This window comes from Haliotis asinina, chromosome 8 (genome assembly GCF_037392515.1).
Source record: "Haliotis asinina isolate JCU_RB_2024 chromosome 8, JCU_Hal_asi_v2, whole genome shotgun sequence".
NCBI lineage: Eukaryota > Metazoa > Mollusca > Gastropoda > Lepetellida > Haliotidae > Haliotis > Haliotis asinina.
This window is the reverse complement of record NC_090287.1, coordinates 16,062,722-16,077,336: the sequence shown is the minus strand read 5'-3', so window position 1 is coordinate 16,077,336 and position 14,615 is coordinate 16,062,722. Positions and strand designations below refer to the sequence as shown.

The 14,615-nt window shown below is 44.6% G+C and overlaps 1 protein-coding gene across 1 annotated transcript in view; it reads left to right on the top strand.

The window, feature by feature from the left end:
* Window positions 1–14,615, top strand: part of LOC137293770 (ribosome quality control complex subunit NEMF-like) — a 32,728-nt gene that overhangs the window by 8,351 nt on the left and 9,762 nt on the right. The window contains exons 8-21 of the mRNA XM_067824484.1: window positions 352–425; window positions 1,565–1,632; window positions 1,960–2,035; window positions 3,067–3,129; window positions 3,724–3,801; window positions 10,445–10,492; window positions 11,201–11,361; window positions 11,884–12,000; window positions 12,295–12,358; window positions 12,593–12,681; window positions 12,818–12,921; window positions 13,204–13,266; window positions 13,772–13,942; window positions 14,099–14,157. Coding sequence (XP_067680585.1) covers window positions 352–425; window positions 1,565–1,632; window positions 1,960–2,035; window positions 3,067–3,129; window positions 3,724–3,801; window positions 10,445–10,492; window positions 11,201–11,361; window positions 11,884–12,000; window positions 12,295–12,358; window positions 12,593–12,681; window positions 12,818–12,921; window positions 13,204–13,266; window positions 13,772–13,942; window positions 14,099–14,157 — 1,235 coding nt within the window. The remainder of the gene's footprint in view (window positions 1–351; window positions 426–1,564; window positions 1,633–1,959; window positions 2,036–3,066; window positions 3,130–3,723; window positions 3,802–10,444; window positions 10,493–11,200; window positions 11,362–11,883; window positions 12,001–12,294; window positions 12,359–12,592; window positions 12,682–12,817; window positions 12,922–13,203; window positions 13,267–13,771; window positions 13,943–14,098; window positions 14,158–14,615) is intronic.

The window sequence follows — 14,615 nt, the reverse complement described above, 5'->3', positions numbered from 1 at the left end:
GTGTTCAGATGAGAGCATTACTTTTCATCTTTGAGCTAGGTAAATGTCATTTTTCCTTGAACTAAATTATATGCAAAGATAATATTTTCTCTTTCTAAATACCCAGGTTTGCTTTAGGCTTAGAGCTGTGTTGTTTCTTTGCTTTTGGCAAGTTTAGTTGTGTGAAGAATCATTGGTTTCAAATGGACTCAAATATCAAATATCATGGCATTAGAGATTTTTAAAGTATTCCAAGTATAAAAACATGCCTATCATGCACCAAGGAATGATTTAGATTGTCCTTTGACACTTTGTATAAGGTACTAAGTGCTGGCATGTTTTTTTGATGTCAGTTTGTGATGTGTGTTGTAGACATGCCCAAGCTGCTGTCAGCTATAGAAGAGGCAGAAGAAATGCTGAAGACCTTTCAGCAGGAACAGTGCAAGGTGGGTTGTTAAGGGCACATATACTACTCAAATTAATGTAAGTAAGGTGTTAATAATACTAATATTATCCCTCAGGCATGTAATGCAGGGTTATAGTCGTTGCCTTGTCTGTCTGTTGTACTGTCCATCCATAACCATTTTGTTTCTGGAGCATAACTCAATAACCGTTCAACAGTTTTCGACAGAAATAATGGTAGATATATCAGACAGAACCTAAAGTGGTACCTTTTGCTCTATGCAGATTTTTGGCATTATTATTTCTGTCGGTTTCGATTCCAAAACTGTTCAGTTCAGTTTACAAGTGATTTTTGTCATTTTTATTTTTCATGGTTTCCATGGAAATGATTTGAATTTAGACAAAAAAGGGAGGGATAACTCGTTTCGGAACACAACCCCTAAACCATTTAATATCTTTCAACAAGAATAGATATATGGAACAGATACTAAAGTGGTGCCTTTTCCTATCTACAGAGTTTTGGCATATCTGTTTCACTTGGTTTCCATGGAAACTGTTTGGACTCAAGTACCTTTCACAGTTTCAGTATCTTTCAAGAAAACTTTGCATGTATATGAGGCAGATCTAACAGTGGTGCCTTTTGCTCTATGCAGATTTTTGACATCATTATTTTTGTTGGTTTTAATGGAAATGATTCAGACTCAGTCTCAAAATGGAGAGATTGGTTTTCTTTCCGGAGCAGATTTTTGACATTTCCATTTTGCCATATTTGTCATGATGTCCATGGAAATGCTTTGGACCTAATGTGAAAAACATCTAGCTGAACAAGAAATTGTCAGATGACTTGTTCTTTCAAATATGTGGGGGCCGGGCTGATATGTCATCTTCTGATGACTCTTGTTTTTCTGTCTTGCAATGTTGATTACAAGAGGTAACCAAATAGGGGGTCATTAATAATTTATGGCCAGCGAGATGGTGATGAAACATGTACAGTGTGAATGACACCCGCCCCTAAAATATGTATGCAAAGTAAGTTGTGGCATGTACAAATGATACCACGCCTTGTACATGTGTCCAAAATTGATGAGCCCTCCTACCTCCCCAGAACAAAATAGATGGGAACAGCTCAGTAATTATTCACAGTGTTGGCTGATGGACTGATTTTACCTGTATTTTGTTTCAGGGATACATTACCCAGAGGACTGACAAGAAACCAAACCCCAAAGATGGCGAAAATGCGGAACTGCTCACGTAAGTCGTTCCAGTGTTCTTGATTCAACAGAAGGAACTGTGGATGAGAATACGCATTCACCTAAGAACTGATTGTCATTGTGTCATAAGTGGTAGTCAGTTTGTGAGGCAAGCCTGATATATGTATGACTGGCATTAAACAACATTCATCTGGATTTATTCTTAAATGATTTGTCAACTGATAAGTGATGCAGTTCCTTTAAAACAAATGCTGAAAATATTTATGAATTGTGTCTTCATTGGAGGTGATTTGTTTAGTGTTGGTAATGAATGTTAATACGAGGCATCTTTATTCCGTTTATCTTCCAATATCTGATTATACTTCAGCTATGAGGCTTTCCATCCGTTTCATCTCAGACAGGACGAGAAGAAGCCCTTCTTAGAATTTGCTTCATTTGACCGGGTGAGCAATTTGTTCATCTCCAGACTCCACGTGTAATCAAGAGGTTTCCTATCTCTCCTGTTGTACTCTCCCTTTTTAATCAGTGAATGAGTGGAAACGAAAAAAACATGTTAATTTATCTTGGCCCCAGATCCAAGTCTCTGCCCACCATGTTGTTCTCCTTCCTGGACACTACAAAGTGTCTCAGGAGAGACATGCATCACACTCCACTGCCTGGTCACATGACCATTCCTTAGTAATCATTCTCCCTCTTGTCACCGATCAGTGCAGATGCTACTTTGTGAACTAGAATTTTGGGGAAAGAAAGAAACATCTTCTTTTAGGAAGATGAAACTTTGTAGAACCATTTTTTCTTTGCTGATCACTGCAGACAATATTTTGTCAAGTAGAATTATTCCAAACAAGAATATGGGAAAGAAACAAACAAGAATATGGGAAAGAAAGGAACATCTTCCTCTAGGAAGACGAAAGTTTGTGATAAATGTAGAACTTTGCTGATCCCTATACATCATGTGTGAATTGTGTGGGTTTTTGGTCCTGGGATAATTGTTGTTCTTGTAGTAAACTTTTGACTGAGGAAGCTTTCACTGAATATAAGCGTGGCTCTTCTTGAAATAGGTACAAAGTAGATTGTCCTAAGAAAGTAGCAAAAAGGAGATCTCACAGACCATTGCCAGAATCTAGGGATGATTTTTTTTTTACGCTTCTACAGACTCCTATTTAGCAGATAATCTTCCCTTTTATTTGGGAATGAAGATGCAGATTTGTCGCATTGATCATTGTCGCATTGACCACTTTGGTAGAGCATGTCTCTCGCAAGAGACAGTGAGATGAAGGAGGACAACATGGAGGGCAGATCCTTGCACTGGAGACTGAGATATGTTCACAAGTGTTTTTGTTAAAAGAGAGAGAGAGCGTACAATATGTGAGGTAGGATAAGTATATAAATATACCATTTATGGTTGAAATTTTCGATTTATGATCTTTTCTATAAAAGTGTTTTGATATTTTGATATTTCTCTTTCCACTAGGCTGTGGATCAGTTTTTCTCTCAGCTGGAGAGCCAGAGACTTGATGTGATGACACTCCAACAGGTAGGTTAGCAATACGACAGATTATTGATGTGCTATGTTCGTCTATGTTTTAGATGAGTTTGTCAGTCATCACACATGACAAACAGGACACCAGACATTTCTGCCTCAGTGCATGTCATGTGTGTTGATCAGGATAGATACTGCACCATTGGAAATTAACACGTCAGTATGATACCAGTGATGGTTGTCCTCCGACTAGTCATAGACTAGTAGCATTTAGAGCTTATAATTCTGAATCAGATATCAGTGCTTCAGTTATTATGCAAAGGGCATTGAAGTGACAGAAAATGTAAACATGTTTGTATCATTTATTCAGAGAGTGGTTTCAGTGTGTGATATGTCTTGGTATTGATTGTTGCTCTTACCGTTAACCATGTTTGCTTAACCTACTTGGAATGCTAACAAGAGAAATGTATGAATATTGAAAGCAGACGAGAGATGTAAACTTGTGTGAGATGGGAACCGAAGGAAGGAAAGTGACTCTGTGGAGACTTTAAAATGCTAGTGAGTGAGCTGTTGTTTAGATTCACTCACAACTGGACTTGTTGTGCATGATAGAATAGGAATTAGGAGTGTAATCTTGGTTTTATTCAGGAAAAGACAGCTCTGAAGAAACTGGATAATGTGAAAAAGGACCATGAGAAGCGTCTGAATGTGCTTCAGAAGGAGCAGGTGAGTAGGTGGCCATAAGCTAAGCATTAGTAGAGGAGTGGAATATTTTTGATGTTTTGAACCATGTCCTACCATTACAAGAGAAATATACAACTCTTAAAAACTATAATGACCACTTAAATTTACAGATTTGAGTACTTCTCTGATCAAATGCAATGTGAAAATTCTTGGTTTTCATGAAAAGCACTCACTCATGGTGATAATGATTACTAATGTTGGTTGATGATGATTACTGATTTTAGATACTACTGTTTGTTGTTTGTTATTGTCTCAGTTTGAATTTTGCTTTTGGTGATCTATTGATAGTCCTTAATCATGACATCATGTTCTGTTTATACTCAGTTTTATGGATATCTTCAATTTTTAACTTACCTTACCATAGGTCTTATGCATATTACCTCAAGCTTCGCTAGTAGAGATCAGACAGACGTTGATTCGCCATTCCCTGAATGGCTACCTCGTATAATCTACGGATGTAGTCACGGAAGTGACGTGATCTCCCTACTCGCGGGAAAGCGAGCCATCCCAAAATTCACTTTTACTTCTAGCGTTCGTCTGATCAGACGTGTTTGTTTCGCTCGGAGTTTTCTATTGTGTTGAATAAAGTTGTCGTTCAACAGGTAGGTATGTCTTGTTTCCCTAGGTGTGTGGTTAGTTAAATTGAATTTAACTTCACTTACCTTGCTACCTCGTGTTGTAAATGTTTCTTTCTTTTTCTCACTTCGATGTGGGTTTTCCTGCGTTGTTTGTGAGGTGTCATGGCGGCCTTGGAGGTTCTTTATTCCGTCAGGAATACTTCCTCCATCTGTTCTGCTATTTTGTATGGTATTTCCTCCCGATTTTTGCCGTTTTCATGTGTTTTTTTTGTCCCACGTGGCATGTTTCACAGGTAGCCATGTTGGTTGCTAGCAGTCGCTGTCGCGAGCTTACAGGCGTACCCACTTTAGGTTGGGGGTGCGCTTTTGCTGCATTTTTTATGTAGGGGTGTTTTTCGTTTCTACCTCTAGCGTTATTGTTTTATTTCACGCTTCGGGTATGTTTTTATCTGTTGCAGTTAACTGTGTATGACTCGGCAGTTTTGTACTGTCTGCAAGGGGCAGAAGTCAGCCAAGGATCCCCACCCCTGGTGTCCGGATTGTGCATCGCAGACCTGTTCCCTTGTCAGCCGCTGTCAGCATTGTACTAGTCTTTCTGTGGCGGATTTCAAGACCTTTTTAGCTGTCCGTAGAAAGAGGTTTACTCAGCGGAAGAGGAGAATGTCTTCCCCAGCTTCTTCTTTAGGTTCTTTACAGGACGACCCGGAGCTGCCTACCTTTACAGCACCAACGCCGACGTCTGGTTTGGAGCGCTCATCTACGACGCCGGTTCGATCGTCTCCGGAGCCACTTCGCTCGGACGCCTTTGTTGACTTATCCCGTCCGGACGCCTTAGCGCACCCAGAAGTTCAGAGGCTATTACGGTCTCTCCTGACGCCCAGCACTTCTACTAGAGAGCCAGCGCCGACCTCAGCTACTGTGCCAGCGCCCATGTCAGCGCCTGCCTTGATTCCCGAACTAATTTCAACGTCAACGCCTACGCCTATGCCAGCACCGACACCTACGTCAGCGCCTATGCTCACGTCAGCGTCTACAGCCTTGATGGGGACACCTTCACTGGTTCCAATACCAGCACCTATACCTACGCCAGCGCTTGTTCAGACGCCGGCTCCTGTGCCTCCGCCAGCGCCTTACCGGATCCCCAGGATCTCTCACACGCTATCTAGAGAAGAGGTGCTACAACGTCAGCTAGACGAGGAGCGCGCTCGGCGCTTAGAAGCTGAGCGCTCGAGACGCAGATCATGGTCCAGATCTCCAAGGAATCGGCGCTCCCGTTCTCCTCACCGTAGTCGGCGCCGGCGCTCGCGCTCATGCTCACGCTCTCCTAGACGACGGCGCTTCCGTTCGCGATCCAGATCTCCTCGGCGCTCTTCCAGAACCCGGCGTTCACGTTCACCAGAGGCCTCGCGAGTTTCACTGAAGGATTCTTCTACTCGGACGCCTTCTACCTCTTCCACCCAGCGGCGGGAATCGACTTCAGTCTCTTGGGAAGATTTGGAGGAGCAACACTTCTGCCCTGACTATGAAGAAGAGGCAGGTGTAGGCGAGGATGATGGCACCTATCTACCACTATCGGCAGTGTTTGAGTGGATTGCTGACAGGCTACCTGACTGTCCTTCTCCGTCAGTCGATCCTAATAATCCGGCGTCCATCCGTTTGTCCCCGGAACTACTAATTCCACCTCATCCTATGGTGGCGGAGGCAGTGTCTCTCCTGGACGAGGATTTTGCCAAGCTGTCTCTGAATCCTACGATCAAGGCGTCTAAGTCAAGGAAGTCGGATTACAAGATCCACAGCCTAGACTTCACAGATAATGGTGCAGCCCAGGACGACTCACTCAAGCGCTTGTCAAGTTCTTCACTCTCAGCTTAGAAAGTGCAGGACTCCAAATTAGCAGCTATTGACACGGAACTCAAGCGTATGCTTAAACCCATTTCGGCGTTAGCCTCAGCTACTTCAGCGGCTGCAGCAGACCTATCAGAAGACAACGCCTCCAGGGTGGATCATCTCACGACGATCTTCCAGTGGCAGGGCAAAGTTCTTCATGACTTACTCGGTCACTTACGTGCAGCGTTGGCTATGACAACTTCGGTTCGCCGTTCCGGCTTCCTGGATACATGTAATTGGCAGGAGGAATTTAAGCGCCAATTACTTCGGGCTCCCTTCACTTCCAAGTTTCTGTTCGCCGACAAGATTCCAGATATTTACAAGTCGCACGCGGAATTAACGAACACTGAAGTCGCGCTGTCTACCTTTGAGGCGCTTGGTTCTGCCTTTCGTGGCAGAGCCAGAGGAAGTGGAAAGAAGCGCTATATTCCCAGGAGGGAATCCATCCGCTCCTCCTTTGGGAGGGGACGGGGCCGCACCAAGGATAATGACACTCAGCGGAAGCCCCAGGAGCGCAGCCGGGACACCCCCTCGATGCCAGGGCGAGGCAGAGGCAAGCGCCCCTACTCTGGTCGCTGAAGCCGTGGATGTCTCCGACTGGGACCTCCCACCCCCAGTCGTACCTGTCCATCCGACTCCAGTAGGTGGGAGACTAGGGATCTTCTGGCCCAACTGGTCATTCCTAGAGGATCCGTTTGTAAGCAAGATTCTGAAGTCCGGCTACAAACTACCATTGGTCGAGACTCCACCGCTGACATCTACTCCCCAGTCGCGGATATATCCTCAACACCAACTAGCTCTCCTAGAGTCCAATATCGACATTCTGTTATCCAAGAGAGCCATAGAGACAGTGCTGGAACCCCACCGCTCCCCGGGGTTCTACTCACCCATCTTCCTGGTGCCAAAGAAAGATTCCGACAAGATGCGCATGATTCACAACATGGCGGTCTTCAACAGACAGTATCTGGCCGACCCTCCTCATTTCCGAATGACGTCCCTAGAGCAGATTCGAGCCAAATTGTCTCCCGGGGCTTGGCTAGCCAGTCTGGACCTACAGGACGCTTACCTACATGTTCCCATACATCCGCGTCACAGGAAGTACCTGAGGTTCGTCTTCAACGGAATACATTACCAGTGGAGGGTGCTTCCGTTTGGCATTTCTACGGCCCCGTGGCTTTTCACACGCATCACGCTTCCGGTTACCAGGTTTCTTCATCTAAGGGGAGTGGACTTCGATCCATACATAGACGACTGCCTTCTCAACCACGGCAGTCCTCTACTGCTACGCAAACACTTGGACTTCTCCACCCGCCTGCTGCATCAACTGGGTTGGATGGTCAACACCAACAAGTCACATCTGGAACCAACTCAAGAACTGACCTTCATCGGGGGATTATTTTTAACAAAAGATTCTGGCGTTTGCGGATCGAGGTCTCTCTCAACCCATGACCCTCAGAGAGTGGCAGTCTCTGTTGGGTCTTTTGACATCGGCGCAGGATCTTACTCTCAGAGGGCGCCTTATGCTACGGCCCTTACAGAGGTTTCTGTCACCATTCATCCAGATGAACGACCTCAAGTCACGGGTTCTTCTACCTCCACATCTACATCAGTATCTCCGGTGGTGGATGGTAGAATCGAATGTCTGCGTCGGCGTCTGTTTGGAAGACTCCAGTCACGACCACGAGTTGTTCGTGGATGCGTCTCTACTAGGGTGGGGCGCCCATCTGGCGGGCCGAACGACCTCAGGGCTGTGGTCCGACGCCGAAAGGTTGTGGCACATCAACAACCTGGAATTGCAAGCCGTCATTCTAGCAGTTCGCCGCTGGCTACCGATTTTGTCCAACACCAAGCTCCTGGTGGCGTCGGACAACTCCACAGTCGTCTGGGTTATCCGGAATCAGGGCACGACCAGGTCCAAGCAACTTCTAGACCAGATGTTCGTGTTAGCAGATCTGCTAGACAGCAACAGGATCACAATCAGGGTTCGTCACATACCCGGCTGCAAGAACATTCTGGCAGACGCGTTGTCGCGCCCAGGCAGACCTTCACCGACGGAATGGATGCTTCATCCAGACGTGTTTCGTCAGATTTGCCTTCGCCACGGGAGACCCTTGGTGGACCTCTTCGCCACCAGCTTCAACCATCAGCTACCAACTTACGTGTCTCCCGTACCGGATCCACAGGCTTGGGCAGTCGACGCTCTATCTCTGTCGTGGGAGGGTCTAGACGCGTACGCTTTTCCACCACCCGTTCTTCTCCCAGAAGTGATTGGCAAGATCAAGCAGACACAGAACCTGAGACTGCTTTTGGTCGCGCCCTGGTGGCCAGCCAGACCGTGGTTCCCCGATCTGCGACGCTTCGTCAGCGGAGATCCGGTTCAGCTTCCAGATTGGCCACACCTCCTTCGTCATCCGCACAGCCAACAACTCCATCCAGATCCGCTGAGATTCCATCTGCACGGCTGGACCATTTACAGAAGGCATTAAGGGCGAAAGGCTATTCCTTGCATGTGGCGAATGCCATAACCCGAGCTCATCGGACATCCACCAGATCCCTCTATGATGACAAGTGGCGCTCATTTGAAAGCTTTTGTGCTCAGAGATCACAGGATCCCATGACAGCTTCCCCACAGTTCGTGGCGAATTTTTTGATGTTTCTACGTAATTCCAAGCATCTCAAAGGGAGTACGTTGGGTACCTACTTGTCAGCGTTGAACTCCGTCTTGGCGGTCAAGACGGATCGTCAGATTTCTAAAGTTCCAGAACTGGTTGCCCTGCTGAAGGCGTTCAAGTTGGAGGACCAGAAGGTCAAGTTCCGCCCTCCAGCTTGGGATCTGAATGTTGTTTTGCAACACTTGAGAGGCTCCCCATATGAGCCCCTAGAGGATGCTTCCTTCGAGCTGTTGTCCAGGAAGACGGTCTTCTTACTTGCCCTAGCTACGGCAGCTAGAGTTAGTGAGATTCATGCCCTGGATGTCACACAAGTGCGTTTTGAACAAGCTAGGCATGGTCGAGTCCACTTGGGATTGCTGTGGGACTTCATTGCCAAGAATCAGCTTCCCGGGCAACCAGATAGACGGTTCTCCATCCCGCCTTTATCGACCATCCTCGGACGACATGATACGGAGGAGGAGTTCCTGTGTCCAGTCAGGGCCCTTAGATATTACATCCAGAGGTCTGCCTTGAAGAGACATTCCCGAAAGAGACTGTTTATCCCTTTTTCTTCATCGTGCAAGGGGGAAGTTAATAGAAACACTATTGCTCTGTGGCTTCGTGCGACTATCCTGGCGGCGTACGATGCCAAGAAACTCCCCCATCCGACGGCGAACAACCCCCATGAAATTAGAGCCCTGGCGTCCACTATGGCCCTCCACAGGAACTGTACGGTGCCACGGATTATGGAGGGTTGTTTTTGGAAGTCGTCCACCGTTTTTGCCTCACACTACCTGAGGGACTTGGCTGTCGAGGACATGGAGGGGCTTCAGTCTTTTGGCCCGTTGGTGGTTGCACAGCAACTTACCCAGCCTTCCGCCCATTAGGTAATTGTGTTGTTCTTACCTTTGGTCTTAAGATTAACCTCACCCTCTGGGTGCGTCGGTTTCTCTTTGGAGTTCCCTTGGGTTATCCTTTGTCCTGTTTCCAGGTTTGCCCTGTGACGTTGGCATTGGTCTCCCGGGTCTCCTGTGCATGTGCTTGGTCTGCTGAAGATGTGAAGGTCCTCCGAGTCCACACCACCGTCCTCTCTGTCGAAGCCATATGCATAAGACCTATGGTAAGGTAAGTTAAAAATTTATTAAAATCTAAATATTTTAGATATTTAAATACTTACCTTACCATAGGGCGGTGACTCCCTCCCAACGCTGGATGCTCCTCCCCACTTTGGACTCATCGGACCTTTCTTTCCTGCTGCCAGTAAAAGTGAATTTTGGGATGGCTCGCTTTCCCGCGAGTAGGGAGATCACGTCACTTCCGTGACTACATCCGTAGATTATACGAGGTAGCCATTCAGGGAATGGCGAATCAACGTCTGTCTGATCTCTACTAGCGAAGCTTGAGGTAATATGCATAAGACCTATGGTAAGGTAAGTATTTAAATATCTAAAATATTTAGATTTTAATAATTTTGCCAAAAACATCTTAACAATTGGCTCTTAATTTCAGGAAGTGGATATTCTGAAAGGACAGCTAATTGAAATGAACCTACAACTGGTAAGAACTTTCATTTTTTTCACTTTATTAAGAATAATAATAGCCAGTGTAAGAAATAAGCCAAAAAGCGAGCCAGACATGAGGGCTGGTAATTCAGAATGTTACCAGCCCAAAATGGATTTGACCAGACCAGACACTAAAATACTGTGATTTTAGTCAAATGTATGGATTAGCAAACTTACCAGACCATTAGATTGGCTAGCTTTAAATTTAGTCTATCGGTCAGAAATCTTGCCTGTCTTAGGCAGTTGAATGGGCCTTATTTTGTACACTGTAATAGCATCTCCAATGAGTCATTCTTGATGTGACCCGTGAAGGTCCCGGGGTAGAATAGGCCTTCAGCAACCCATGCTTGCTATAAAAGGTGACTATGCTTGTCGTAAGAGGCGACTAACGGGATCGGGTGGTCAGACTAGCTGACTTGGTTGACACATGTCATCGGTTCCCAATTGCGCAGATCGATGCTCATGTTGTTGATCACTGGATTGTCTGGTCCAGACTCGATTATTTACAGACCGTCGCCATATAGCTGGAATATTGCTAAGTGCGACGTAAAACTAAACTCACTCACTCACTCACTCATTCTTGATGTTTGGTCACAATGTTTTAACTAGCATTAACAATAATCAGCAAGAGCATGCAACATAAACCTCTGAAAGGCATGACCATATTATGACATAAGATGTACCTCTGCCTGTTCTTCTGTAGGTTGACCAGGCCATCCTGATTGTCCGAAGTGCCCTGGCCAACCAGATTGACTGGACTGAGATATGGAACCTGGTGAAGGAAGCCCAGCTCACTGGTGACCCAGTGGCTAGTGCCATCAAATCTCTCAAACTGGACACTAATCACATCACTCTCCTGCTCAAGTGAGGGTCAAATTGATGTTTGCTGTTGCTGTAAAATGTTTAAACATCCTCCAGAATTGTGAACATGACACCCTAGAGATGTACATTTGAGTATGTGCATTATGGTATTGGCTGGAAGTATAAATGAAACCTTTTTGATAGAACTTATTACATCTTGAATGTGGTCTGACCCAATCATACTTGTCACCAAACTGACTAAACATGAATGCCATTCCAGACACATTTACACATTTTTGGCCTTTATTTATGATTTTAGCTGCTGATTTTCTAAGGCTGAGAATGCTCAAACTAGCACCATGCCTTGGTCACAATACAAGTGTTTTGAGTGTCTAGCATTTCAACTGTCACAATGCACCAAACTGGGTATCACAAATACTGCACTGTGACATTCTTTGGCCAACAATCCAGTAGTTGTATTGATACTTGAGAATGATTCAGAGTATTGAGGAATCATCCCATGTCTTGTTTACACTTCATCATGATTTCTTCACGACAGCTATACATTGTGAGGCTTTCTTCCAGAGATCCTTATGTTGGAGACATTGACGATGAGGAGGAGGAGGAGGAGGAGTATGAGGCTGTTAAACCCATGAGGATCGACATCGATCTGTCACTCAGTGCCTATGCCAATTCCAGGAAGTAAGTTGGGAAGACCTGAACAAGTCTTTGAGAGATGGTCTTTATCCTCATGATGACATTAAGAGGACATCGCCAGATCTTTATTACTTCCATGTTAATCACTGAAGTGATTGCAATATGGAGTCTATCCTGCCAATGTCTCCCACGTCCATATACATCTACATACACCTATGACATCTTTTCATCTTGATGATTAAGAAATGAACATGAATAATTTGTGTGCTTTCAGGGTTAATGCCTGATAAGAATCAGTCTTACAGTTGCCTTTTCAAGAATGCATGTTTTGATTTTCAGATTCTTTGATAAGAAACGACAAGCAGCTAAGAAAGAGCAGAAAACAATGGATGCATCCAAGAAGGTATGGGAAGCTTCTTTTGAGACATTTAAGTTGTTTCTTACACCAGATATGAATCCCGTTGACAGTTTCATCTGACAGTAAATATCATGGATTCTCAAACACAAGCTGTTGATTAGATTTAAGCATATGCTGAAGTGTCTCATTTGTTAATGTCACTGTATGAGTACTAGAAGATTACTTGTATTGATGGTTTTACTGAGATCAGGGGAGATAATTTGGTCTTCTTGTCTATAGGCCTTCAAATCAGCAGAAAAGAAAACAAAGCAGACCCTGAAGGAAGTAGCAACTATTGCATCCATTAACAAGACAAGGAAAACTTACTGGTATGTAGACTGAGTGAGTTTGGTTTCCTGTTGCTTTTAGCACATCCTTGATATCTCCAGGGCGTCACCCCACCACCCTAGAATTAGTTGAGCTTGTCAGGTTTGAAGGTTCATTGATGTTGTCTGTCTTCTTCAGGTTTGAGAAGTTCCTGTGGTTCATCAGCTCTGAGAACTACCTGGTGATTGGTGGTCGGGATCAGCAGCAGAATGAGCTGATAGTGAAGCGATATCTCCGGCCAGGTTAGTACTTACTTACCTCATTGAGGTTCTTCTGCAGGTCAGAATAATATGTCAGTGAAGCTGATAGTTGTTAATGCAGCTTGTCTGGTCTGAGAGTCTGTCTTGTTGAAGGACTTTATTCTGACGTTTCCAAACATAGATACAGATCATCATTAAGATGAGAGAGAAGGATCCTTCATGATGATGTCTATGGGTATGTGTGTACCGAAGTAATGTTATCTCTGGAAGCTGCTACAATGTTCATACTGTATGTTAGCATTAACAACATCATCATCATTGCAGGTGATCTGTACGTCCACGCTGACCTCCATGGTGCCAGCAGCTGTGTCATCAAGAACCCGACAGGTGGGAATTGTCTTGTAGCAGCAGACCATGTTTCCTTGTACTGACAGCAGAGTAAACCATTTCACTCTCTCTCTGACTGGGTACTCTGAGGTTCTGAACTTTCTTTGTCATCAGTGAAGGGGTCAGCTTGACTGTTAATTCTGCCATTTGTGTTGTTCTTTAGTTCCCCATATTCAGGGTCAGTGAAATCACCATCATTATATATACTATTAGAAGAGTGGCCAAAACTGAGGATCAGATGCTTAAAATGTTGCTTGGTTGATTTTGTGTTAATATATCTGTATAAAGGTCTCTATTTTATGAATGTTAGTGTAGCCTAGTGGTTCAATGTTGGCTCTTCATGCTGAAGACCCAGATTTGATTCCCTACACTGATACAGTGTGTGAAAAAGATTTCGGGTCTTCCCTGACGTGATATTCTTGAATATTGCCAACATTGGCATAAATCTCAATCACTGTATTTTACTTTAACATCATGTCAACATCTACATGCCCTTCCATCGTAGGTGTTCCAGTGCCCCCCAAAACTCTTAATGAGGCAGGGACAATGGCCATATGCAACAGTGCAGCGTGGGATGCAAAGGTTGTGACCAGTGCATGGTACGTCCACCATGATCAGGTGTCAAAGACAGCACCCTCTGGAGAGTATCTGACAACGGGTAGCTTCATGATCAGAGGTACGATCATCATAACTTTTGGTGACATTACAGCTAAATGATACACAGTGAATGTGTGTTGAATTTTTCGTACATTGTCTGTGTCTTGCTGTCACTTACTGACATTGACATTTGTAGGGTCAATAACCAAGACTAAATCATGTGATGATCTTACAGGGAAGAAGAACTACTTGCCCCCATCGTATCTGATATATGGATTTGGTTTCCTCTTTAAGGTAAGATTTCTGTTGGTTGTTGTTAATTGTGTTATACATATGTTGAGATATGACTCTAGTGCTTCTGGAACAGTCACTTGTTAGATCAAAGGCAGTACACTTTGCCGATAACGGTTTGGGATTAATGTATCAGTTGTCCAGGGTTTGAGCCCCAGACTCATCCTTGTTATTGTCCTTGGTTTGCCTGCAACAAATCCATGCTATTTGTTCCAATGGTCGCTGTCATTCTTACCTGGATGGGCAGTGGGCTAGCCTGGTGGTTAAATTGTTTGTTAATCATGCAGGAGACAAGGGTTCAAATCCCCTCATGCATACAATGAGTGAAGTCCATTTCAAGTTGGAGTGATGTCTCCAACCTTTATATTGTTGGAATGTTGCTGAAAGCAGCATAAAACTATTCTCACTGTTGACTAGATGTTAATGAAATGCTGTTAAATGAAGGTTGATCAAAGCTGTAT